Genomic DNA, 25049 nt, shown 5'->3' with positions numbered 1-25049 from the left:
CATCAACCTCAGTATTCATTGGAAAGACTGATGCTGAAGCTACAATACTTTGGCCACCTGATGCAAAGAGCTGACTCATTGGAAAAGACCCTGATGCTGGGAAAGATTGAGGGCAAAAGAAGGGGGCAACAGAGGATGAAGTGACGGGATGAATTAATCACTGATTATTCAGTGATCTGATTAAATGGACAAAAGTTTGAGCAAAGTCTGGGAGACATGAAGGCCAGGGAAGCTTGGCATGCTGCAGTCCATGGGGTCAAGAGTCAGACACGACTTAGTGACTAAACAACAACAAATCACTTATATGTGGAATCTAAAATATGACACAAATGAAATTATCTATGAAGTAGAAAGAGACTCACAGACATACAGAACTGACATAGGGTTTCCAAGGGGGAGCCTGGGTCGCGGAGGGAGGGACTAGCAGCTGGGGGTTAGTAGATGCAAACTGTTATATTTAGAACTGAGAAACCACAGTGGTGCTCAGGGAACTCCATTTACTATTATGGAATAAATCATAATGGAAAAGAAAATAAAAAGAATGTATACACGTATATAACTAAGTCATTTTGCTGTACAGCAGAAATGAACACAACATTGTAAATTAACTGCACTTCAATAAAAAATTACTAAAACATCTCCATGACACTGCACAACATTGTGAATGTATTTAATGTCACCTCTACACTGAAAAATGACTACATTGTGAATTTTATGTTATGTGTATGTTTCAACAATAAAATAACACAAAAGAAACAAAGAAAAACTCCAAGAAGTCAGAGCTTTGTCCCTTTTGTACTGTGTCCACACATTAAAGACGCTCAATAAATATTTGTTGAATAAAAGTAGAAAATATGGGTCCACTGATAGGATTTGTGCACCTTTTTTAAGTTTCTACCTCTGTCACTCTTAATAAAGGCAGTGAGAAGATAAACTAAATATCACTTAGAAGAAACATGCGTTGATGGTACTATTATATATAACATCAGTCTGGTTCCGAATTTACATGTTAATTGAGAAAATCAAGGAAGAAATCCATCTCTCCCAAACTAAAAGCACAAGAAAAAGGCCTTATCTATTGTTTCAATAAGGAAGCAAGGGCATGGATAGAAATTTAACTCTTGGGTGAAATATAAGCAGGGTCTCCTTAGAGTCCACCAAGGCAAATTAAGGCTGCCATGGCTGACCAGCTTAAAGTGATTTCTTCCACCAGCAAGATCAGCAGATTTATGAATTCTAGTTCATATCCATAGGCAGAGTGCAAAATGTCACACCAAAAAATGGGCTTGAAAACTCAGTAATACATTCCAGTATGTTTCTATTAATAGTTTTAGAATTTACTCACAACTTTGCTAGACTGAGAAAGATGGTGAATCTAGTGACTTTCATTTCCTGATGCCTCCTAAGGGAAGCCTTTGATGGTAGGCTTTAAGTATTCATAAATGCACAAATCATGGTTAAGACAGCCTGTGTACAGGCTTACATGTACTGGACTAGCTGATATTACTTTACGTATGCTAGGCAGATAATCCATTTTCTGACCTTTTAAAACTCACCTGCTTGGTTCTTACCATTGGAGTCACCTCCAGACTGAGAATTATTCTGGCTTGAAGATCCTATAAAAACAAAGAAATATCCTGTGAAGAACAGCCGTCAATATTGAACTAAGGGTTCAGTTCAGTTCAGTTCAGTCGCTAAGTCGTGTCCGACTCTTTGTGACCCCACGAATCGCAGCACGCCAGGCCTCCCTGTCCATCACCAACTCCCGGAGTTCACTCAGACTCATGTCCATCGAGTCAGTCATGCCATCCAGCCATCTCATCCTCTGTCGTCCCCTTCTCCTCCTGCCCCCAATCCCTCCCAGCATCAGAGTCTTTTCCAGTGAGTCAACTCTTCGCATGAGGTGGCCAAAGTACTGGAGTTTCAGCTTTAGCATCATTCCTTCCAAAGAAATCCCAGGGCTGATCTCCTTTAGAATGGACTGGTTGGATCTCCTTGCAGTCCAATGGACTCTCAAGAGTTTTCTCCAACACCACAGTTCAAAAGCATCAATTCTTCAGCGCTCAGCTTTCTTCACAGTCCAACTCTCACATCCATACATGACTACTGGAAAAACCATAGCCTTGACTAGATGGAACTTAGTCAGCAAAGTAATGTCTCTGCTTTTGGCAATATATTTCTTTCAGCCTCTGAGGGGTGGCAGGGTAGATTATTCCACAAGAGGTTCTACTTTTGCACTACTTCTATGAAACATGCCTTGAAATTGTTCATAAATCTAGATCTGCATCACTGGATTTTTTAAAACAGAAAACATGTAGCTAATGTATCACTTACCAGGTACTTACTATGTGCTGGCCACTGATAAAATAGTTTGGACATGAGGCCATGTGGTTATGAGGAATTTCTACTACAGACAACTCCACTTTTCTGAGGAGTGTGGACCACCCTTACTATTAACGTGTGCCCCAGGTCTTGTGCACCAGCACACCTAACTTCATACAATGGAGAGAAGATGAAGTGGCTTAGGATTATCACGTACACTTGGAAGTTTCTTGATATAATTCTTTGAATTTTTAACTAGTACCTTAAAATGTGGAAAAAGTATAGAAGAATTCTATGCTCCAGTTAAGCAGCTTTTCAGGGTACATTATTCACCCTGGATCTTTATATAATGGGAGAAAAAACACATATATTACATGGGAGGCAAGCAAGTATGTTATTGTGTACTTTCCCAAAGAAGGCCGCCCCACACCAAAAACCTCCCAAGTACAAAGAAAGTAGGCAAAAACAATTCTGGAGAAGCTATGTTTACTGTCTGCCAATTTCTTCCTCTTGCTGGAACCATAATCCATTGATCCCAAAAGACTATGGTGTGAACATTAAAGGTGAAAAAGATCAAGGTCAGTAGACTATGTATTTAAATGTATTTAGCAGCAGGTAGCAAATAATTGACAATATTACCAAGGGCTTACTACATGCCATGCCTTGTGGGGAGTAGGTATCCTGCATTAGCCCATCTAACCCCCAAAAGAATTCTGCGACAGGAACACAGCTAGGCAGTGACAGAACACCACAGGAAGACCCACAGGAGACCCACAGGGGACCACCCAGCTGTGTTTAGTTGCTCCACTGTGTCTGACTCATTTTGATCCCGAGGACTGTAGCCCACGAGGCACATCTGTCCATGGAGATACTCCAGGCAAGAATACTGGAGTGAGTAGCCATGTCCTCCTCCAGGGGATCTTCCCAACTCAGGTATCGAATCCAGTCTCCTGCACTGCAGTGGATTCTTTACCATCTCAGCCACCAGGTAAGCCCATGAATACTGGAGTGGGTAGCCGATCCCTTTCTCCAGGGGATCTTTCCCACCCAGGAATCGAACCAGGGTCTCCTGCCTTGCAGGCAGATTCTGGCCACCCAGCCAGTAAGCGGCGGATTCTCAGATGTGGACCAGGCTGTTTGATTCCAAAGCGCATACATGAGAATGCCAAATCAAAGTGCTGGTTTTCTACAATAAACCTGCTTCTGTTCGCATGTTCCCAGTTGCTGCATTGCTGATTGCTCGACCCTAACACCAGAAGTTATCTTTTGATTCTTCCTTCTTCCTCACTCCACCATCCAATCCATTAGCAATGATTTCAGTTCTACACCCCAAGTAGATCTAGACTCTATCCTCTTATCCCCATTACCCAATGTCTTCATCTTTGCCCCAGATTACAAGAGCCTCCTGTTTTTCTCTCACTGTTGTCACTCTTACCACGGACGTTTTCCATTTTCTTTTCTCTGGATTGAGGAAGAAGGCAGAAACTGCCCTCTTTCTAAGCTCTTTCTAGCTTTAAGACCTCTTCACCTTTTTCAAAAAATACTTAGGAAGTACCTACTGTGTGCTAGCACTGAAATAAAGAATGTCTTGGACGATCTAAGTAAAAGGAGGTGGGTGCTTCACGTGACAAAAAAGACCAAGTATTACAGCACAATACTTCACTAAATGGACTTAATTAAGTTCATATAGTGGCTCAGATTCATTAGATTAATATAATCTCCTAAGTGGCTACCCATTACGGTGGCTTTTGAAGTCTGGAAATTACTTTATACATAGCTTATTAAAAAGCAGAGATATTATTTTGCCATCAAAGGTCCATCTAGTCAAAGCTATGGTTTTTACAGTATTCAGGTCAGATGTGAGTCAGACCATAAAGAAAGCTCAACAAAAAGAACTGATGATCTTGAATGTGGTAACAGAGAAGATTCTTAAGAGTCCCTTGGAAAGCAAGGAGATCAAACCAGTCAATCCTAAAGAATATCAACCTCAATATTCATTGGAAAGACTGATGCTGAAGTTACAATACTTTGGTCACCTGATGCAAAGAGCTGACTCATTGGAAAAGACCCTGATGGTGGGAAAGATTGAGGGCAAAAGAAGAAAGCGGCAACAGAGGATGAAGTGATTGGATGGATTAATCAATGATTAATCAATGATCTATTAAATGGACAAGAGTTTGAGCAAAGTCTGGGAGACACGAAGGACAGGGAAGGTTGGCATGCTGCAGTCCATGCGGTCATAGACACAGACACGACTTAGTGACTAAACATCAAGAAATCACTTATATGTGGAATCTAAAATATGGAGCAAATGAACCTATCTATGAAGTAGAAACAGACTCACAGACATACAGAACAGACATAGGGTTTCCAAGGGGGAGCCTGTGTTGGGGAGGGAGGGACTAGCAGCCAGGGGTTAGTAGATGCAAACTGTTATATTTAGAACTGAGAAACCACAGCGGTGCTCAGGGAACTCCATTTACTATTCTGCAATAAACTACAATGGAAAAGAAAATAAAAAAAGAATGTACACATGTATATAACTAAGTCATTTTGCTGTACAGCAAAAATGAACACAACACTGCAAATTAACTGCACTTCAAAAAAAAAGAATTACTAAAAAATCTCCATGACACTGTACAACATTGTGAATGTATTTATGTAATGCCACCTCTACACTGAAAAATGACTACATTGTGAATTTTATGTTATGTGTATGTTTCAACAATAAAATAACACAAAAAAACAAAGAAAAACTCCAAGAAGTCAGAGCTTTGTCCCTTTTGTACTGTGTCCACACATTAAAACACTCAATAAATATTTGTTGAATAAAAGTAGAAAATATGGGTCCACTGATAGGATTTATGTACCTTTTTAGAGTTACTACCTCTGCTGCTCTTAATAAAGGCAGTGAGAAGATAAGCTAAGTATTACTTAGAAGAAACATGCATTGATGGTACTATTATTTATAACATCAGTCTGGTTCCTATCTTTACATGTTAATTGAGAAAATTATGAAGAAATCCATCTGTCCCAAACTAAAAACACAAGAAAAAAGCCTCATCTATAGTTTCATTAAGGAAGCAAGGACATGGATAGAAATTTAACTCTTGGGCGAAATATAAGCAAGATCTCCTTAAAAGTCCATCAAGGCAAAATAAGGCTGCCATGGCTGACCAGCTTAAAGTGATTTCTTCCTCCTGCAAGATCAGCAGATTTATGAATTCTAGTTCATATCCACAGGCAGAGTGTATAACGTCACACCAAAAAATGGGCTTGAAAACACAGTAATAAATAACAGTATGTTTTTATTAATAGTTTTAGAATTTACTCACAACTTTGCTAGACTGAGAAAGATGGTGAATCCAGTGAACTATCATTTCCTGATGCCTACTAATGGAAGCCTTTGATGGTAGGCTTTAAGTATTCACAAATGCACAAATCATGGTTAAGACAGGCTTGTGTACAGGCTTACATGTACTGGACTAGATGATATTACTGTATGCTAGGCAGATAACTGGTTTTCTGAAATTTTTAAACTCACCTCCTTGGTTATCATTGGAGTTTCCTGCAGACTGATGATTATTCTGGTTTGAGGTTCCTATAAATACAAAGAAATATCCTGTGAAGAACAGCCAACAATATTTAACTGGCAATATGCATCTTTTTTTTTTTTCTTTTGGCCTTTAGGGGGTGAGAGGGCAGATTATTCCACAGGAAGTTCTACTTTTGCACTATTTCTATGAAACATGCCTTGAAACTGTTCATAAATCTAGATCTGAATCACTGGATTTTTCCAGACAGAAGACATGTAGCTAATGTAACATTTACCAGGTACTCACTATGTGCCAGCCAGTAATAAAATAGTTTGGACATGAGGCCTTGTGTTTATTAGGAATTTCTACAGACAACTCTGCTCTTCTGAGGAGAGTGGACCACCCTTACTATTAATGTGTGGCCAGGTCTTGTGCACTAGCACGCCTAACTTAATACAATGGAGAGAAGATGAAGTGGCTTAGGGTTTTCACATAAACTTGGAAGCCTTCTTGATATAATTTGTTGAATTTTTAACTAGTATCTTAAAATTTGGAAAAAGTATGGAAGAATTCTATGCTCTAGTTACGCAACTTTTCAGGGTGCATTATTCACCTTGGATCTTTATATAATGGAAGAAAAAACACATATATTACATGGGAGGCGAGAAGTGTGTTATTGTGTACTTTCCCAAAGAAGGCCCTCCCCACACCAAAAACCTCCCAAGTACGAAGAAACCAAGCAAGAACAATTCTGATGGTACTATTTTTACTCTGTGTGCAAATTTCTTTCTCTTCCTAGAGCCATAATGCATTTATCCCAAAAGATTATGGAGTGAACATTAAATGTGAAAACTCAAGGTCAGCAGACTATGTATTTAGAGGTATTGAGCAGCAGGTAGGAAATAATTGACAATATTATGAAGGGCTTACTACATGCCACATCTTGTGGGGAGCATGTAACCTGCATTAGCCCATGTAACCCTCAAAACAAATCTGCGACAGGAACACAACTAGGCCGTGACAGAAGACCCACAGGAAGACACACAAGAGGCCACCCAGCTGTGTTTAATTGCTCCGCTGTGTCTGACTCTGTGATCCCGCGGACTGTGGCCCACCAGGCACCTCTGTCCATGGAGATGCTCCAGGCAAGAATACTGGAGTGAGTTGCCATGTCCTCCTCTGCCAGGGTCCTGCCCTGGTGGGTCCAGGGTAATTCGAAGGGGAGACGGAGTAGGCGAGGAAAAACTTACTTATTTAGAAATATAAAAGAGAGATTAGGAAAGAATAGTATAGTGGGAAATTTAGTGGAGAAAAGAGGCTGAATAACTTGGTTTACGTGGAAAACTAATAAAGTTCCAAGACAAGGATCTTGCACCATCTACGTTAGGCCACCGGCGCCCACTTGAATAGCAGAGGGTGCCTGGCCTTAGGCTCCCTCTCGCGTGGGTCTTAGTAGCCAGGGCAAGTAAGTAGACTCAGAGAGCCTCCATGCCCCAGATGGGAATCAGCCTGAAAAGAAGAGGGAGGGAGAGGGAGAAAGAGAGAGAGATTTGACACGGGGGGAGCCAGATTTCCAAGAAACCAGTTTGAGAAGCTGGTCTGAGAAACTGGTCCATCCTTTATTGTTCGTAAAGGCTTTTTATACCTTTTTTTGTACATAGAGATCAATGGATAATATAAAATTGTGCAGTGTCAACAGCCCTGACTCTTATCGAGACCAGGCTTTCTCTCTGCATACCTAGTTGTATACACAAGTCTTAGGTGATTTACATCATCTTCTGGCCAGAAGGCCAATTAGCATTTTACAGCCCTTTTCTGATAAGGGTAATAGTGTTGTTCTTCCCAAAGTCTGGTGCCACTCTCAGAAAGCACTAAATAAAGTTACATTCTTACATAGCAAGGACACAACAATTTATAACAAGGAAAAGGAGTACAGTGATTTATAACAAAGAGAAAAGTTATTAACTCAAAAGTCTAGTATTGATAACATCAAAACTACTATATTCCTATTTCTGCATCCCATTTACATTGATTAATATCCTCCCAGGTGCCTAAAAGATAAAGGATATGGAGGCCTGGCAGCAAACATTAACTCAACAAACTCTTCACCAAACTAATTCTTAACTCTAAAAGGCTCTATATCTTTAAGATGTTTTAAGCTTTGTGCCTCTCGCGGTTGGGGGGCTGTAAACAATTAACAAATTGTAAAAGTCCGGGCAGACTGGTCAGGTAAGTTAGAAAGCCATCAAAGGGGTTTTAAGCTAAGACACTCTTTTTATATGCAGGAGACTGTTAACTGGAGCTCTGAATTAACTCTTTCAGGTATAGCCCCCTGTTATGTCAGAAGAGTATAGTATAGCAGGCAGTAAACAGACAGATTTTGGTTTCGGGGTAGATGCTCAGGCAGAGGACCCCTTGAGACCTAACTCGCCTTGCCCATCAGGTCTCTCGACATGACCTTGTCATGGTGGGATCTCCCGTGCTGGCTCCTGGCACTCCTCCAGGGGATCTTCTCAACCCAGGGATGGAATCCAGGTCTCCTGCACTGCAGGCGGACACTTTACCATCTGAGCTACCAGGGAAGCCCATGAATACTGGAGTGTGTAGCCGATCCCTTTCTCCAGGGGATCTTTCCCATCCAGGAATCGAACCAGGGTCTCCTGCCTTGCAGGCAGATTCTGTCCACCCAGCCAGTAAGCGGCAGATTCTCAGATGTGGACCAGGCTGTTTGATTCCAAAGCACGTACATGAGAGTGCCAAATGGAGAGGTTGATTTTCTGTGATAAACTTGCTTCTGCCCATATGTTCCCAGTTGTTGCATTGCTGATTGCTGAACCCTAACACCAGGAAGTTATCTTTTGATTCTTCCTTCTTCCTTACTCTACCATCCAATCCATAGCAATGATTTCAGTTTCACACCCCAAGTATATCTAGACTCTATCCTCTTATCCCCATTACCCAATGTCTTCATCTTTGGCCCAGATTACAAGAGCCTCCTGTTTTTCTCTCCTTGCTGTTATCACTCCTACAACAGACGTTTTCCATTTTTCTTTCCTCAGGCTTGAGGAAGAAGGCAGAAACTGCCCTCTTTCTAAGCTCTTTCTAGCTTTAAGACCTCTTCACCTTTTTCAAAATATACTTAGGAAGTACCTACTGTGTGCAAGCACTGAAATAAAGAATGTCTTGGACGATTTAAGTAAAAGGGGGTGAGTGCTTCATGTGACAACAAAAGACCAAGTATTACAGCACAATACTTCATTAAATGGACTTAATTAAGTTCATAAAGTGGCTCAGATTCATTAGATTAATTTCATCTCCTAAGTGGCTACCCATTATGGTGGCTTTTTAAGTCTGGGAATCACTTTATACATGGCTTATTAAAAAGCAGAGATATTATTTTGCCATCAAAGGTCCGTCTAGTCAAAGCTTGGGTTTTATACAGTATTCAGGTACAGATATGAGTCAGACCATAAAGAAGGCTGAACACAATGAATTGATGCTTTTGAATGTGGTGCCGGAGAAGATTCTTAAGAGTCCCTTGGACAGCAAGGAGATCAAACCAGTCAATCCTAAAGAACATCAACCTCAATATTCATTGGAAAGACTGATGCTGAAGCTACAATACTTTGGCCACATGATGCAAAGAGCTGACTCATTGGAAAAGACCCTGATGCTGGGAAAGATGGAGGGCAAAAGAAGAAAGGGGCAACAGAGGATGAAGTGATTGGATGGATTAATCAATGATTAATCAGTGACCTGATTAAATGGACAAGAGTTTGAGCAAACTCTGGGAGACATGAAGGACCGGGAAGCTTGGCATACTGCAGTCCAAGTCCATGGGGTCACAGACACAGACACGACTTAGTGACTAAACAACAACAAATCACTTATATGTGGAATCTAAAATATGGAGCAAATGAACCTATCTATGAAGTAGAAACAGACTCACAGACATCAAGAACAGACTTAGGGTTTCCAAGGCAGAGCCTGGGTCAGGGAGGGAGGAACTAGGAGTCTGGGGTTAGTAGATGCAAACTGTTATATTTAGAACTGAGAAACCACAGCGGTGCTCAGGGAACTCCATTTACTATTCTGCAATAAACCACAATGGAAAGAAAATAGAAAAGAATGTATATATGTATATAACTAAATCATTTTGCTGTACAGCAAAAAATGAACACAACATTGTAAAATAACTGTAGTTCAAAAAAAATTAATAAAAAATGTCCATGAAAATCAATAAATATTTGTTGAATAAAAGTAGAAAATATGGTCCACTGATAGGATTTGTATACCTTTTTTAAGTTTCCACCCCTGTCACTCTTAATAAAGGTAGTGAGAAGAAAAAATAAGTATCACTTAGAAGAAACATGCGTTGATGGTACTATTATTTATAACATCAGTCAGGTTCCTGTCTATCCATGTTAATTCCAAAAATCAAGGAAGAAATCCATCTCTCCCAAACTATAATCTTAAGCAAAAAACCTCATGTACTGTTTCAATAAGGAAGCAAGGGTGTGGATTGAAATCTAACTGATGGGTGAAATATAAGAAGGGTCTTCAACTAGTCCACCAAGGCAAATTAAGGCTGCCATGGCTGACCAGCTTAAAGTGATTTCTTCCACCAGCAAGATCAGCAGATTTAGGAATTCTAGTTCATATCCATAGGCAGAGCACACAATGTCACACCGAAAAATAGGCTTGAAAACACAGTAATAAATTCCAGCATGTTTTTATCAATAGTTTTAGGATTTACTCACAACTTTGCTAGACTGAGAAAGGTGGGGAATTCAGTGAACTATCATTTCCTGATGCCTACTGAGCGAAGCCTTTGATGGTAGGCTTTAAGTATTTATAAACGCACAAATCATGGTTAAGACAGGCCTGTGTACAGGCTTACCTGTACTGGACTAGCTGATATTACTTATGTATGTTAGCCAGATAATCCATTTTCTGACCTTTTAAAACTCACCTGCTTGGTTGTTACCATTGGAGTTACCTCCAGACTGAGCATTATTCTGGCCTGAAGATTCTATAAAAACAAAGAAATATCCTGTGAAGAATGGCCATCAATATTGAACTAAGGGTACTGGCAATATGTTTCTTTCAGCCTCTGAGGGGTGGCAGGTAGATTATTCCACAGGAAGTTCTACTTTTGCACTGCTTCTATGAAGCATGCCTTGAAACTGTTCATAAATCTAGATCTGCATCACTGGATTTTTCCAGACAGAAGACATATAGGTAATGTAACACTTACCAGGTACTACTATGTGCCAGCCACTAATAAAATAGTTTGGACATGAGGCCTTGTGTTTATGAGGAATTGCTACAGACAACTCCGCTTTTCTGAGGAGAGTGGACCACCCTTACTATTAATGTGTGGCCAGGTCTTGTGCACTAGCACGCCTAACTTCATACAATGGAGAGAAGATGAAGTGGCTTAGGGTTTTCACATAAACTAGAAGCCTTCTTGATATAAGTTGTTGAATTTTTAACTAGTATCTTAAAATGTGGAAAAAGTATGGAAGAATTCTATGCTCTAGTTACGCAACTTTTCAGGGTGCATTATTCACCCTGGATCTTTATAAAATGGAAGAAAAAACACATATATTACATGGGAGGCGAGAAGTGTGTTATTGTGTACTTTCCCAAAGAAGGCCCTCCCCACACCAAAAACCTCCCAAGTACGAAGAAAGTAAGCAAGAACAATTTTGATGGTACTATTTTTACTCTGTGTACGAATTTCTTTCTCTTCCTAGAACCATAGTGCATTTATCCCAAAAGATTATGGTGTGAACATTAAATGTGAAAACTGAAGGTCAGCAGACTATGTATTTAGAGGTATTGAGCAGCAGGTAGGAAATAATTGACAATATTATGAAGGGCTTACTACATGCCACACCTTGTGGGGAGCATGTAACCTGCATTAGCCCATGTAACCCTCAAAACAAATCTGCGACAGGAACACAACTAGGCCGTGACAGAAGACCCACAGGAAGACACACAAGAGGCCACCCAGCTGTGTTTAATTGCTCCGCTGTGTCTGACTCTGTGATCCCGCGGACTGTGGCCCACCAGGCACCTCTGTCCATGGAGATGCTCCAGGCAAGAATACTGGAGTGAGTTGCCATGTCCTCCTCTGCCAGGGTCCTGCCCTGGTGGGTCCAGGGTAATTCGAAGGGGAGACGGAGTAGGCGAGGAAAAACTTACTTATTTAGAAATATAAAAGAGAGATTAGGAAAGAATAGTATAGTGGGAAATTTAGTGGAGAAAAGAGGCTGAATAACTTGGTTTACGTGGAAAACTAATAAAGTTCCAAGACAAGGATCTTGCACCATCTACGTTAGGCCACCGGCGCCCACTTGAATAGCAGAGGGTGCCTGGCCTTAGGCTCCCTCTCGCGTGGGTCTTAGAAGCCAGGGCAAATAACTAGACTCGGAGAGCCTCCATGCCCCAGATAGGAATTCAGCCTGAAAAAAAGAGAGAGGGAGAGGGAGAAAGAGAGAGAGATTTGACACGGGGGGAGCCAGATTTCCAAGAAACCAGTTTGAGAAGCTGGTCTGAGAAACTGGTCCCTCCTTTATTGTTCATAAAGGCTTTTTATACCTTTTTTTGTACATAGAGATCAATGGATAATATAAAATTGTGCAGTGTCAACAGCCCTGACTCTTATCGAGACCAGGCTTTCTCTCTGCATACCTAGTTGTATACACAAGTCTTAGGTGATTTACATCATCTTCTGGCCAGAAGGCCAATTAGCATTTTACAGCCCTTTCCTGATAAGGGTAATAGTGTTGTTCTTCCCAAAGTCTGGTGCCACTCTCAGAAAGCACTAAATAAAGTTACATTCTTACATAGCAAGGACACAACAATTTATAACAAGGAAAAGGAGTACAGTGATTTATAACAAAGAGAAAAGTAATTAACTCAAAAGTCTAGTATTGATAACATCAAAACTACTATATTCCTATTTCTGCATCCCGTTTACATTGATTAATATCCTCCCAGGTGCCTAAAAGATAAAGGATATGGAGGCCTGGTGGCAAACATTAACTCAACAAACTCTTCACCAAACTAATTCTTAACTCTAAAACGCTCTATATCTTTAAGATGTTCTAAGCTTCGTGCCTCTCGCGGTTGGGGGGCTGTACACAATTAACAAATTGTAAAAGTCCGGGCAGACTGGTCAGGTAAGTTAGAAAGCCATCAAAGGGGTTTTAAGCTGAGACATTCTTTTTATATGCAGGGGACTGTTAACCGGAGCTCTGAATTAACTCTTTCGGGTATAGCCCCCTGTTATGTCAGAAGAGTATAGTATAGCAGGCAGTAAACAGACAGATTTTGGTTTCGGGGTAGATGCTCAGGCAGAGGACCCCTTGAGACCTAACTCGCCTTGCCCATTAGGTCTCTCCACATGACCTTGTCATGGTGGGATCTCCTGTGCTGGTTCCTGGCACTCCTCCAGGGGATCTTCTCAACCCAGGGATGGAATCTAGGTCTCCTGCAGTGCAGGTGGACACTTTACCATCTGAGCCATCAGGGAAGCACATGAATACTGGAGTGGGTAGCCAATCCCTTTCTCCAGGGGATCTTTCCCATCCAGGAATCGAACCAGGGTCTCCTGCCTTGCAGGCAGATTCTGTCCACCCAGCCAGTAAGCGGCAGATTCTCAGATGTGGACCAGGCTGTTTGATTCCAAAGCATGTACATGAGAGTGCCAAATCAAAGGGTTGATTTTTTACGATAAACTTGCTTCTGCCCGTACGTTCACAGTTGTTGCATTGCTGATTGCTGAACCCTAACACCAGGAAGTTATCTTTTGATTCTTCCTTCTTCCTCACTCCACCATCCAATCCATTAGCAATGATTTCAGTTCCACACCCCAAGTAGATCTAAACTCTATCCTCTTATCCCCATTACCCCATGTCTTCATCTTTTGCCCCGATTACAAGAGCCTCCTGTTTTTCTCTCCCTACTCTTGTCACTCTTATGATTGATGTTTTCCTTTTTTCTGGCCTGAGGAAGAAGGCAGAAACTGCTGTCTTTCTAAGGTCTTTCTAGTTTTAAGACCTCTTTACCCTTTTTCAAAACTACTTAGAAGTACCTACTGTTTGCAAGCACTGAAATAAAGAATGTTTCAGATGATCTAAGTTCAAGGAGGCGGGTGTTTTACCTGACCAAAAAAGCCAAGTATTATAGCAGAATACTTCACTAAATGGACTTAAGTTCATGAAGTGGCACAGATTCATTAAAGATTAATTTCATCTCCTAATTTCTACCCATTATGGTGGCTGGTGGCTTTTGTAGTCTGTAATCACTTTGCTGCTGCTGCTGTTAAGGTGCTTCAGTTGTGTCTGACTCTATGCGGTCCCATAGACGGCAGCCCACCAGGCTCCCCCATGCCTGGGATTCTCTAGGCGAGAATATTGGAGTGGGTTGCCATGTCCTTCTCCAAAGGATGATAGTGAAAAGTGAAAGTGAAGTCACTCAGTCGTGTCCGACTCTTAGTGACCCCATGGACTGCAGTCTACCAGGCTCTTCCATCCATGGGATTTTCCAGACAAGAGTAATGGAGTAGGGTGCCATTGCCTTCTCCAGTAATCACTTTATACTTAGCTTATTAAAAAGGTCCAACAAAGGTCTGTCTAGTCAAAGCTATGGTTTTGCAGTAGTCGTGTACAGATGTGAGTCGGACCATAAAGAGGGCTCAACACAAAATAATTGACGCTTTTCCATGTGGTGCCAGAGAAGATTCGTACGTCTCCTGGACTGCAAGGAGATCATACCAGTCAATCCTAAAAAAAAAATCAACCCTCAATATTCATTGGAAGACTGATGCTGAAACCACAATACTTTGATCACCTGATGCAAAGAGATGACTCAATGGAAAAGACCCTGATGCTGGGAAAGATTGAAGGCAAAAGCAGAGGGGGCAACAGAGGATGAGGTGACTGGATGGATTAATCACTGATTAATCAGTGATCTGATTAAATGGACATGAGTTTGAATAAAGTCCAGGAGACATGAAGGACATGGAAGCCTGGCATGCTGCAGTCCATGGGGTCACAGAGTCAGACACAACTTAGTGATTAAACAACGACAAATCCCTTATATGTGGAATCAAAAAATGGAGCAAATGAACCTATCTTTGAAGTAGAAACAGACTCACAGACATACAGAACAGACTTTGGGTGTCCAAGGGGGAAACGGGTCGGGGAAGGGGGGACTAGGAGTTTGGGGTTAGTCAATGCAAACTGTAACATATAGAACTGAAAAACCACAACAGTACACAGCGAACTCCATTTGCGATTCTAGAATAAATCATAATGGAAAAGAAAATGAAAAAGAATGTATACAGGTACATAAGTAAGTCATTTTGCTGTACAACAGAAATGAACACAACATTGTAAATTAACTGTACTTCAATAAAAAGTTACTAAAGAATCTCCATGACACTGCACAACATTGTGAATGTATTTATGTAATGCCACCTCTACACTGAAAAATGACTACATTGTGAATTTTATGTTATGTGTATGTTTCAACAATAAAATAAGACAAAAAACAAAGAAAAACTCCAAGAAGTCAGAGCTTTGTCCCTTTTGTACTGTGTCCACACATTAAAGATGCTCAATAAATATTTGTTGAATAAAAGTAGAAAATATGGGTCCACTGATAGGATTTGTGCACCTTTTTTAAGTTTCTACTTCTGTCACTCTTAATAAAGGCAGTGAGAAGATAAACTAAATATCACTTAGAAGAAACATGTGTTGATGGTACTATTATTTATAACATCTGTCTGGTTCCTAATTTACATGTTAATTGAGAAAATCAAGGAAGAAATCCATCTCTCCCAAACTAAAAGCACACAAAAAACCCTCATCTATTGTTTCAATAAGGAAGCAAGGGCATGGATAGAAATTTAACTCTTGAGCGAAATATAAGCAGGGTCTCCTTAGAGTCCACCAAGGCAAATTAAGGCTGCCATGGCTGACCAGCTTAAAGTGATTTCTTCCTCCAGCAAGATCAGCAGATTTACGAATTCTAGTTCATATCCATAGGCAGAGTGCACAATGTCACACCAAAAAATGGGCTTGAAAACACAGTAATAAATACCAGTATGCTTTTATTAATAGTTTTAGAATTTACTCACATCTTTGCTAGACTGAGAAAGGTGGTAAATCCAGTGAACTATCATTTCCTGATGCCTACGAAGAGAAGGCATCACAAATGCACAAATCATGGTTAAGACAGGCCTGTGTACAGGTTTACATGTACTGGACTAGCTGATATTACTTATGTATGCTAGGCAGAAAATCCGTTTTCTGACCTTTTAAAACTCACCTGCTTGGTTCTTACCATTGGAGTTACCTCCAGACTGAGGATTATTCTGGCTTGAAGATTCTATAAAAACAAAGAAATATCCTGTGAAGAACAGCCATCAATATTGAACTAAGGGTACTGGCAATATGTTTCTTTCAGCCTCTGAGGGGTGGCAGGTAGATTATTCCACAGGAAGTTCTACTTTGGCACTGCTTCTATGAAACATGCCTTGAAACTGTTCATAAATCTAGATCTGCATCACTGGATTTTTTAAGACAGAAAACATGTAGCTAATGTAACACTTACCAGGTATTTACTATGTGCCGGCCACTGATAAAATAGTTTGGACATGAGGCCATGTGGTTATGAGGAATTCCTAGTACTGACAACTCCGCTCTTCTGAGGAGAGTGGACCACTCTTACTATTAACGAGTGCCCCAGGTCTTGTGCACTAGCACGCCTAACTTCATACAATGAGAGAAGATGAAGTGGCTTAGAGTTTCCACATAAACTTGGAAGCCTTCTTGATATAATTTGTTGAATTTTTAACTAGTACCTTAAAATGTGGAAAAAGTATGGAAGCATTCTATGCTCCAGTTAAGCAACTTTTCAGGGTGCATTATTCACACTGGATATTTGATATAATGGAAGATTAAACACATATATTACATGGGAGGTGAGCAAGTATGTTAATGTATACTTTCCCAAAGAAGGCCCTCCCAACCCCAAAAACCTCCCAAGTACAAAGAAAGTAGGCAGAAACAATTCTGAAGAAGCTATGTTTACTCTGTCTGCCAATTTCTTCCTCTTGCTGGAACCATAATCCATTTATACCAAAAGAATATGGTGGGAAAATTAAACCTGAAAAAGATCAAGGTCAGTAGACCATGTATTTAGATGTATTTAGCAGCAGGTAGCAAAAATTGCGGAGAAGGGAATGGCACCCTACTCCAGTACTCTTGCCTGGAAAATCCCATGGATGGAGGAGCCTGGTAGGCTGCAGTCCACGGGGTCGCTAAGAGTCGGACACGACTGAGGGACTTCACGTTCACGCATTGGAGAAGGAAATGGAAACCCACTCCAGTGTTCTTGCCTGGAGAATTCTTGGGATGGGGGAGCCTGGTGGGCTTCTGTCTATGGGGTCGCACAGAGTCGGACATGACTGAAGCGACTTAGCAACAGCAGCAAATAATTGACAATATTACCAAGGGCTTACTACATGCCACGCCTTGTGGGGAGTATGTAACCTGCCTTAGCCTATCTAACCCCCAAACAATTCTGCGACAGGAACACAGCTAGGCAGTGACAGAACACCACAGAAGACCCACAGGAGACCCACAGGGAACCACCCAGCTGTGTTTAGTTGCTCCGCTGTGTCTGACTCTCTCTGATCCCGTGGACTGTAGTCGATGAGGCACCTCTGTCCATGGAGATGCTCCAGGCAAGAATACTGGAGTTAGTTGCCATGTCTTCCTCTAAGCGATCTTCCCAACCCAGGGATGGAACAAGTCTCCTCCACTGCAGGCGGACACTTTACCATCTGAGCCACCAGGGAAGCCTATGAATACTGGAGTGCATAGCCGATCCCGTTCTCCAGGGGATCTTTCCCACCCAGGAATCGAACCAGGGTTTCCTGCCTTGCAGGCAGATTCTGTCCACCCAGCCAGTAAGCAGCGGATTCTCAGATGTGGACCAGGCTGTTTGATTCCAAAGCACATACATTAGAGTGCCAAACCGAAGTGCTGATTTTCTACAATAAAGCTGCTTCTGCTCTCATGTTCCCAGATGTTGCATTGCTGATTGCTGAACCCTAACACCAGGAAGTTATCTTTTGATTCTTCCTTCTTCCTCACTCCACCATCCAATCCATTAGCAATGATTTCAGTTCCACACCCCAAGTAGATCTAGACTCTATCCTCTTATCCCCATTACCCCATGTCTTCATCTTTTGCACAGATTACAAGAGCCTCCTGTTTTTCTCTCCCTGCTGTTGTCACTCCTACGACAGATGTTTTCCATTTTTCTTTCCTCTGGATTGAGGAAGAAGGAAGAAACTGCCCTCTTTCTAAGCTCTTTCTAGCTTTAAGACCTCTTCATCTTTTTCAAAAAATACTTAGGAAGTACCTACTGTGTGCAAGCACTGAAATAAAGAATGTCTTGGACGATCTAAGTAAAAGGAGGTGGGTGCTTCACGTGACAAAAAAAGACCAAGTATTAGCGCACAATACTTCACTAAATGGACTTAATTAAGTTCATAATGTAGCTCAGATTCATTAGATTAATTTCATCTCCTAAGTGGCTACCCATTATGGTGGCTTTTTAAGTCTGGGAATCACTTTATACATGGCTTATTAAAAAGCAGAGATATTATTTTGCCATCAAAGGTCCGTCTAGTCAAAGCTATGGTTTTTACAGTATTCAGGTACAGATATGAGTCAGACCATAAAGAAGGCTGAACACAATGAACTGATGCTTTTGAATGTGGTGCCGGAGAAGATTCTTAAGAGTCCCTTGGACAGCAAGGAGATCAAACCAGTCAATCCTAAAGAACATCAACCTCAATATTCATTGGAAAGACTGATGCTGAAGTTACAATACTTTGGCCACCTGATGCAAAGAGCTGACTCATTGGAAAAGACCCTGATGCTGGGAAAGATTGAGGGCAAAAGAAGAAAGGGGCAACAGAGGATGAAGTGATTGGATGGATTAATCAATGATTAATCAGTGACCTGATTAAATGGACAAGAGTTTGAGCAAACTCTGGGAGACATGAAGGACCGGGAAGCTTGGCATACTGCAGTCCAAGTCCATGGGGTCACAGACACAGACACGACTTAGTGACTAAACAACAACAAATCACTTATATGTGGAATCTAAAATATGGAGCAAATGAACCTATCTATGAAGTAGAAACAGACTCACAGACATCAAGAACAGACTTAGGGTTTTCCCTGGGTCGGGGAGGGAGGAACTAGGAGTCTGGGGTTAGTAGATGCAAACTGTTATATTTAGAACTGAGAAACCACAGCGGTGCTCAGGGAACTCCATTTACTATTCTGCAATAAACCACAATGGAAAGAAAATAAAAAAGAATGTATATATGTATATCACTAAATCATTCTGCTGTACAGCAAAAAATGAACACAACATTATAAAATAACTGTGGTTCAAAAAAAATTAATAAAAAATGTCCATGATAATCAATAAATATTTGTTGAATAAAAGTAGAAAATATGGGTCCACTGATAGGATTTGTATACCTTTTTAAAGTTTCCACCTCTGTCACTCTTAATAAAGGTAGTGAGAAGATAAACTAAGTATCACTTAGAAGAAACATGAGTTGATGGTACTATTATTTATAACATCAGTAAGGTTCCTATCTATCCATGTTAATTCCAAAAACAAGGAAGAAATCCATCTCTCCCAAACTAAAATCGTAACAAAAAAACCTCATGTACTGTTTCAATAAGGAAGCAAGGGTGTGGATTAAAATCTAACTGATGGGTGAAATATAAGAAGGGTCTTCACCAAGGCAAATTAAGGCTGCCATGGCTGACCAGCTTAAAGTGATTTCTTCCACCAGCAAGATCAGCAGGTTTAGGAATTCTAGTTCATATCCACAGGCAGAGCACACAATGTCACACTGAAAAATGGGCTTGAAAACACAGTAATACATTCCAGTATGTTTTTATTAATAGTTTTAGAATTTACTCACAACTTTGCTAGACTGAGAAAGGTGGTGAATCCAGTGAACTATCATTCCCTGATGCCTCCTAAGGGAAGCCTTTGATGGTAGGCTTTAAGTATTTACAAACGCACAAATCATGGTTAAGACAGGCCTGTACTGGACTGATATTACTTATGTATGCTAGCCAGATAATCAGTTTTCTGACCTTTTAAAACTCACCTGCTTGGTTCTTACCATTGGAGTTACCTCCAGACTGTGGATTATTCTGGCTTGAAGATTCTATAAAAACAAAGAAATATCCTGTTAAGAATGGCCATCAATATTGAACTAAGGGTACTGGCAATATGTTTCTTTCAGCCTCTGAGGGGTGGCAGGGTAGACTATTCCACAGAAAGTTCTACTTTGGCACTGCTTCTATGAAACATGCCTTGAAACTGTTCATAAATCTAGATCTGCATCACTGGATTTTTTAAGACAGAAAACATGTAGCTAATATAACACTTACCAGGTACTTACTATGTGCCGGCCACTGATAAAATAGTTTGGACATGAGGCCATGTGGTTATGAGGAATTTCTAGTACTGACAACTCTGCTCTTCTGAGGAGAGTGGACCACCCTTACTAGTAACGAATGCCCCAGGTCTTGTGCACCAGCACACCTAACTTCATACAATGAGAGAAGATGTAGTGGCTTAGGGTTTTCACGTAAACTTGGCAGCTTTCTTGATATAATTCTTTGAATTTTTAACTAGTACCTTAAAATGCAGAAAAAGTATGGAAGCATTCTATGCGCCAGTTAAGCAACTTTTCAGGGTGCATTATTCACCTTGGATCTTTATATAATGGAAGAAAAAACACATATATTACATGGGAGGCAAACAAGTATGTTATTGTGTACTTTCCCAAAGAATGCCTCCGCCAACCCAAAAAACTCCAAAGTACTAAAAAGTAAGCAATAACAATCCTGATGGAGCTATGTTTACTCTCTGCCAATTTCTTCCTCTTGCTCAAACCATAATCCATTTATACCAAAAGACTATGGTGTGAAGATTAAACCTGAAAAAGATCAAGGTTAGTAGGCTATGTATTTAGTTGTATTTAGCAGCAGGTAGCAAATAACTGCCAAGACTATGAAGGGCTTACTACATGCCACACCTTGTGGGGAGATGTAACCTGCAGTAGCCCATCTAACCCCCAAACAATTGTGCAACAGGAACACAGCTAGGCAGTGACAGAACACCACAGGAAGACCCACAGGAGACCCACAGGAGACCACCCAGCTGTGTTTAGTTGCTCCGCTGTGTCTGACTCTGTGATCCTGTGGACTGCTGCCCACCAGGCACCTCTGTCCATGGAGATGCTCCAGGCAAGAATACCGGAGTGAGTTGCCATGTCCTCCTCCAGGGGATCTTCCCAACCAAGGGATGGAATCCAGGTCTCCTGCACTGCAGGCGGATTCTTTACCGTCCGAGCCACCAGGGAAGCCCATGAATATTAGAGTGGGTAGCCGATCCCTTTCTCCAGGGGATCTTTCCCACCCAGGAATAGAACCAGGGTATCCTTCCTTGCAGGCAGATTCTGGCCACCGAGCCAGTAAGCGGCGGATTCTCAGATGTGGACCAGGCTGTTTGATTCCAAAGTGCATATGAAGAGTGGCAAATCAAAGTGCTGATTTTCTACAACAAAGCTGCTTCTGCTTGCATGTTCCCAGTTGTTGCATTGCTGATTACTCAACTTTAACACCAGAAAGTTATCTTTTGAATCTTCCATCTTCCTCACTCTACCATCCAATCCATTAACAACGATTTCAGTTCCACACCCCAAGTAGATCTAGACTCTACCCACTTATCCCCATTATCCCATGTCTTCATCTTTTGCCCAAATTACAAAAGCCTCCTGTTTTCCTCTCCCTGCTGTTGTCACTCTTATGACAGATGCTTTCCTTTTCTCTTTTTTTTTGGCTTGAGGAAGAATGCAGAAACTGTCTTCTTTTTAAGCTCTGTCTAGTTTTAATACCTCTTCACATTTTTCAAAAAATCCTTAGGAAGTACCTACTGTGGTCAAGCACTAAAATAAAGACTATCTTGGACTTTCTAAGTACAAGGAGGCAGGTGCTTTACATGACAAATAAAGATCAAGTATTATAGCAGAATACTTCACTAAATGGAATTAAGTTAAGTTCATAAATTGGCACAGATTCATTAAAGATTAATTTCATCACCTAACTGGCTACCCATTATGGTGGCTTTTGAAGTCTGGCAATCACTTTATAGATAGCATATTAAAAAGCAGAGACATTACTTTGCAAACAATAGTCTGTTTAGTCAAAGCTATGGTTTTTGCAGTAGTCATGTATGTGTGTGAGAGGTGGACTATAAAGACAGCTGAGTGCCAAAGAATTGATGCTGTTTAACTGTGGTGTTGCAAGAAGACTCTTGAGAGTCCCTTGGACTACAAGGAAATCAAAGCAGTCAATCCTAAAGTAAACAACCCTCAAAGTTCATTGGAAAGACTGATGCTGAAGGTACAATACTTTGGCCACCTGATGTGAATAGCTGACTCATTGGAAAAGACCCTGATGCTGGGAAAGATTGAAGGCAAAAGAAGAAGCAGGAAACAGAGGATGAAGTGATTGGATGGATTAATCAATGATTAATCAGTGACCTGGTTAAATGGACAAGAGTTTGAGCAAACTCTGGGAGACATGAAGGACCGGGAAGCTTGGCATACTGCAGTCCAAGTCCATGGGGTCACAGACACGACTTAGTGACTAAACAACAACAAATCACTTATATGTGGAATCTAAAATATGACACAAATGAAACTATCTATGAAGTAGAAAGAGACTCACAGACATACAGAACTGACATAGGGTTTCCAAGGGGGAGCCTGGGTCGGGGAGGGAGGCACTAGGAGTCTGGGGTTAGTAGATGCAAATTGTTACATATAGAACTGAGAAACCAGAATGTTGCTCAGGGAACTCCATTTACTATTCTGGAATAAACCACAATGGAAAAGAAATTAAAAAGAATGTATACATGTATATAATTAAGTCATTTTGCTATACAGCAGAAATGAATACAACATTGCAAATTAACTGTACTTCAATAAAAATTTCATAAAATATCTCCATAACACTGCACAACATTGTTAATGTATTTAATGCCACCTGTACACTTAAAAAGAAAGTGTATTATCAAAGAAAGGCAATGCCAAAAAATGCTTAAACTATTGCACAATTGCACTCATCTCACAGTCTAGTAAAATAATGCTCAAAAACCTCCAAGCCAGGCTTCAGCAATACGTGAACCATGAACTTCCAGATGTTCAAGCTGGTTTTAGAAAAGGCAGAGGGACCAGAGATGAAATTGCCAACACCCACACGTTCCAGAAAAAGATTTATTTCTGGTTTATTGACTATGCCAAAGCCTTTCACTGTGTGGATCACAATAAACTGTGGAAAATTCTTCAAGAGATGGGAAAACCAGACCACCTGACCTGCCTCTTGAGAAACCTACAGGCTGGTCAGGAAGCAACAGTTAGAACTGGACATGGAACAACAGACTGGTTCCAAATAGGAAAAGGAGTACGTCAAGGTTGTATATTGTCACCCTGCTTATTTAACTTACATGCAGAGTACATTATGAGAAACACTGGGCTGGAAGAAGCACAAACTGGAATTAAGATTGCTGGAAGAAATCTCAATAACCTCAGATATGCAGATGACACCACCTTTATGGCAGAAAGTGAAGAGGAACTAAAAAGCCTCTTGTAAAAGTGAAGGAGGAGAATGAAAAAGTTGGCTTAAAGCTCAACATTCAGAAAACTAACATCGTGGCATCTGGTTCCATCACTTCATGGGAAATAGATGGAGAAACAGTGGAAACAGTGACAGACTTATTTTGCGGGGCTCCAAAATCACTGCAGATGGTGATTGCAGCCATGAAATTAAAAGACACTTACTCCTTGGAAAGAAAGTTATGACCAAGCTAGACAGCATATTAAAAAGCAGAGATATTACTCTGCCAACAAAGGTCCATCTAGTCAAGGCTATGGTTTTTCCAGTGGTCATGTATGGATGTGAGTGTTGGACTGTGAAGAAAGCTGAGTGCCAAAGAATTGATGCTTTTGAACTGTGGTGTTGGAAAAGACTCTTGAGAGTCCCTTGGACTGCAAGGAGATCTAACCAGTCCTTCCTAAAGGAGATCAGTCCTGGGTGTTCATTGGAAGGACTGATGCTGAGGCTGAAACTCCAATACTTTGGCCACCTCATGTGAACAGTTGACTCATTGGAAAAGACCCTGATGCTGGGAGAGATTGGGGGCAGGAGGAGAAGGGATGACAGAGGCTGAGATGGCTGGATGGCATCATTGACTTGATGCACATGAGTTTGGGTGAACTCCAGGAGTTGGTGATGAAGAGGGAGGCCTGGTGTGCTGCGGTTCATGGGGTTGCAAAGAGTTGAACACGACTGAACAACTGATCTGAACTAAACACTTAAAAATGGCTAACTCTGTGAATTTTAAGTTATGTGTATGTTTCAACAATAAAATATCACAAAAAACAAACAAAAACTCCAAGAAGTCAGAGCTTGGTCCCTTTTGTATTATGTCCACACATTAGAGACACTCAATAAATATTTGTTGAGAAAATGGTTAAGTGATAGGATTTCTCTACCTTTTTAAGTTTCTACCTCTGTCACTCTTAATAAAGGCAGTGAGAAGATAAACTAAATATTACTTAGAAGAAACATGTGATGATGGTACTATATAACATCAGTCTTGTTCCTATCCTTCCATGTTAATTCAGAAAATCAAGGAAGAAATCCATCTGTTCCAAACTAAAGGCACAAGAAAAGAGCCTCATCTACTGTTTCAATAGGGAAGCAAAGGGGTGGATTGAAGGCAAATTAAGCCTGACCTGGCTGACCAGCTTAAAGTGATTTCTTCCACCAGCAAGATCAGCGGATTTATGAATTCTAGTTCATATTCATAGGCAGAGCCCAAAATGTCATACCTAAAAATGTGCTTCTACATTCAATAATATATTCCCGTATGTTTTTATTAATAGTTTTAGAATTTACTCACAACTTTGCTAGACTGAGAAAGATGGTGAATCCAGTGAACTATCATTTTCTGATGCCTGCTAAGGGAAGCCTTTGATGGTAGGCTTTAAGCATT

General features: G+C 40.8%; 1 protein-coding gene across 1 annotated transcript in view; it reads right to left on the bottom strand.

Annotated features, from left to right (window-relative positions):
* TMEM123 (transmembrane protein 123) overlaps positions 1–25049 on the bottom strand; it is an 87021-nt gene that overhangs the window by 50257 nt on the left and 11715 nt on the right. The window contains exons 4-8 of the mRNA XM_068988825.1: positions 20089–20148; positions 16203–16262; positions 10831–10890; positions 5867–5923; positions 1557–1616 (exon numbers count right to left, since the gene is read on the bottom strand). Of these exons, the coding sequence (XP_068844926.1) occupies positions 1557–1616; positions 5867–5923; positions 10831–10890; positions 16203–16262; positions 20089–20148 (297 nt within the window). The remainder of the gene's footprint in view (positions 1–1556; positions 1617–5866; positions 5924–10830; positions 10891–16202; positions 16263–20088; positions 20149–25049) is intronic.

Source organism: Capricornis sumatraensis, chromosome 16, assembly GCF_032405125.1.
Source record: "Capricornis sumatraensis isolate serow.1 chromosome 16, serow.2, whole genome shotgun sequence".
In the NCBI taxonomy this organism is placed as follows: Eukaryota; Metazoa; Chordata; class Mammalia; order Artiodactyla; family Bovidae; genus Capricornis; species Capricornis sumatraensis.
Note: the sequence above shows the minus strand (reverse complement) of the source record. Positions and strands in the feature narration are given on the sequence as shown.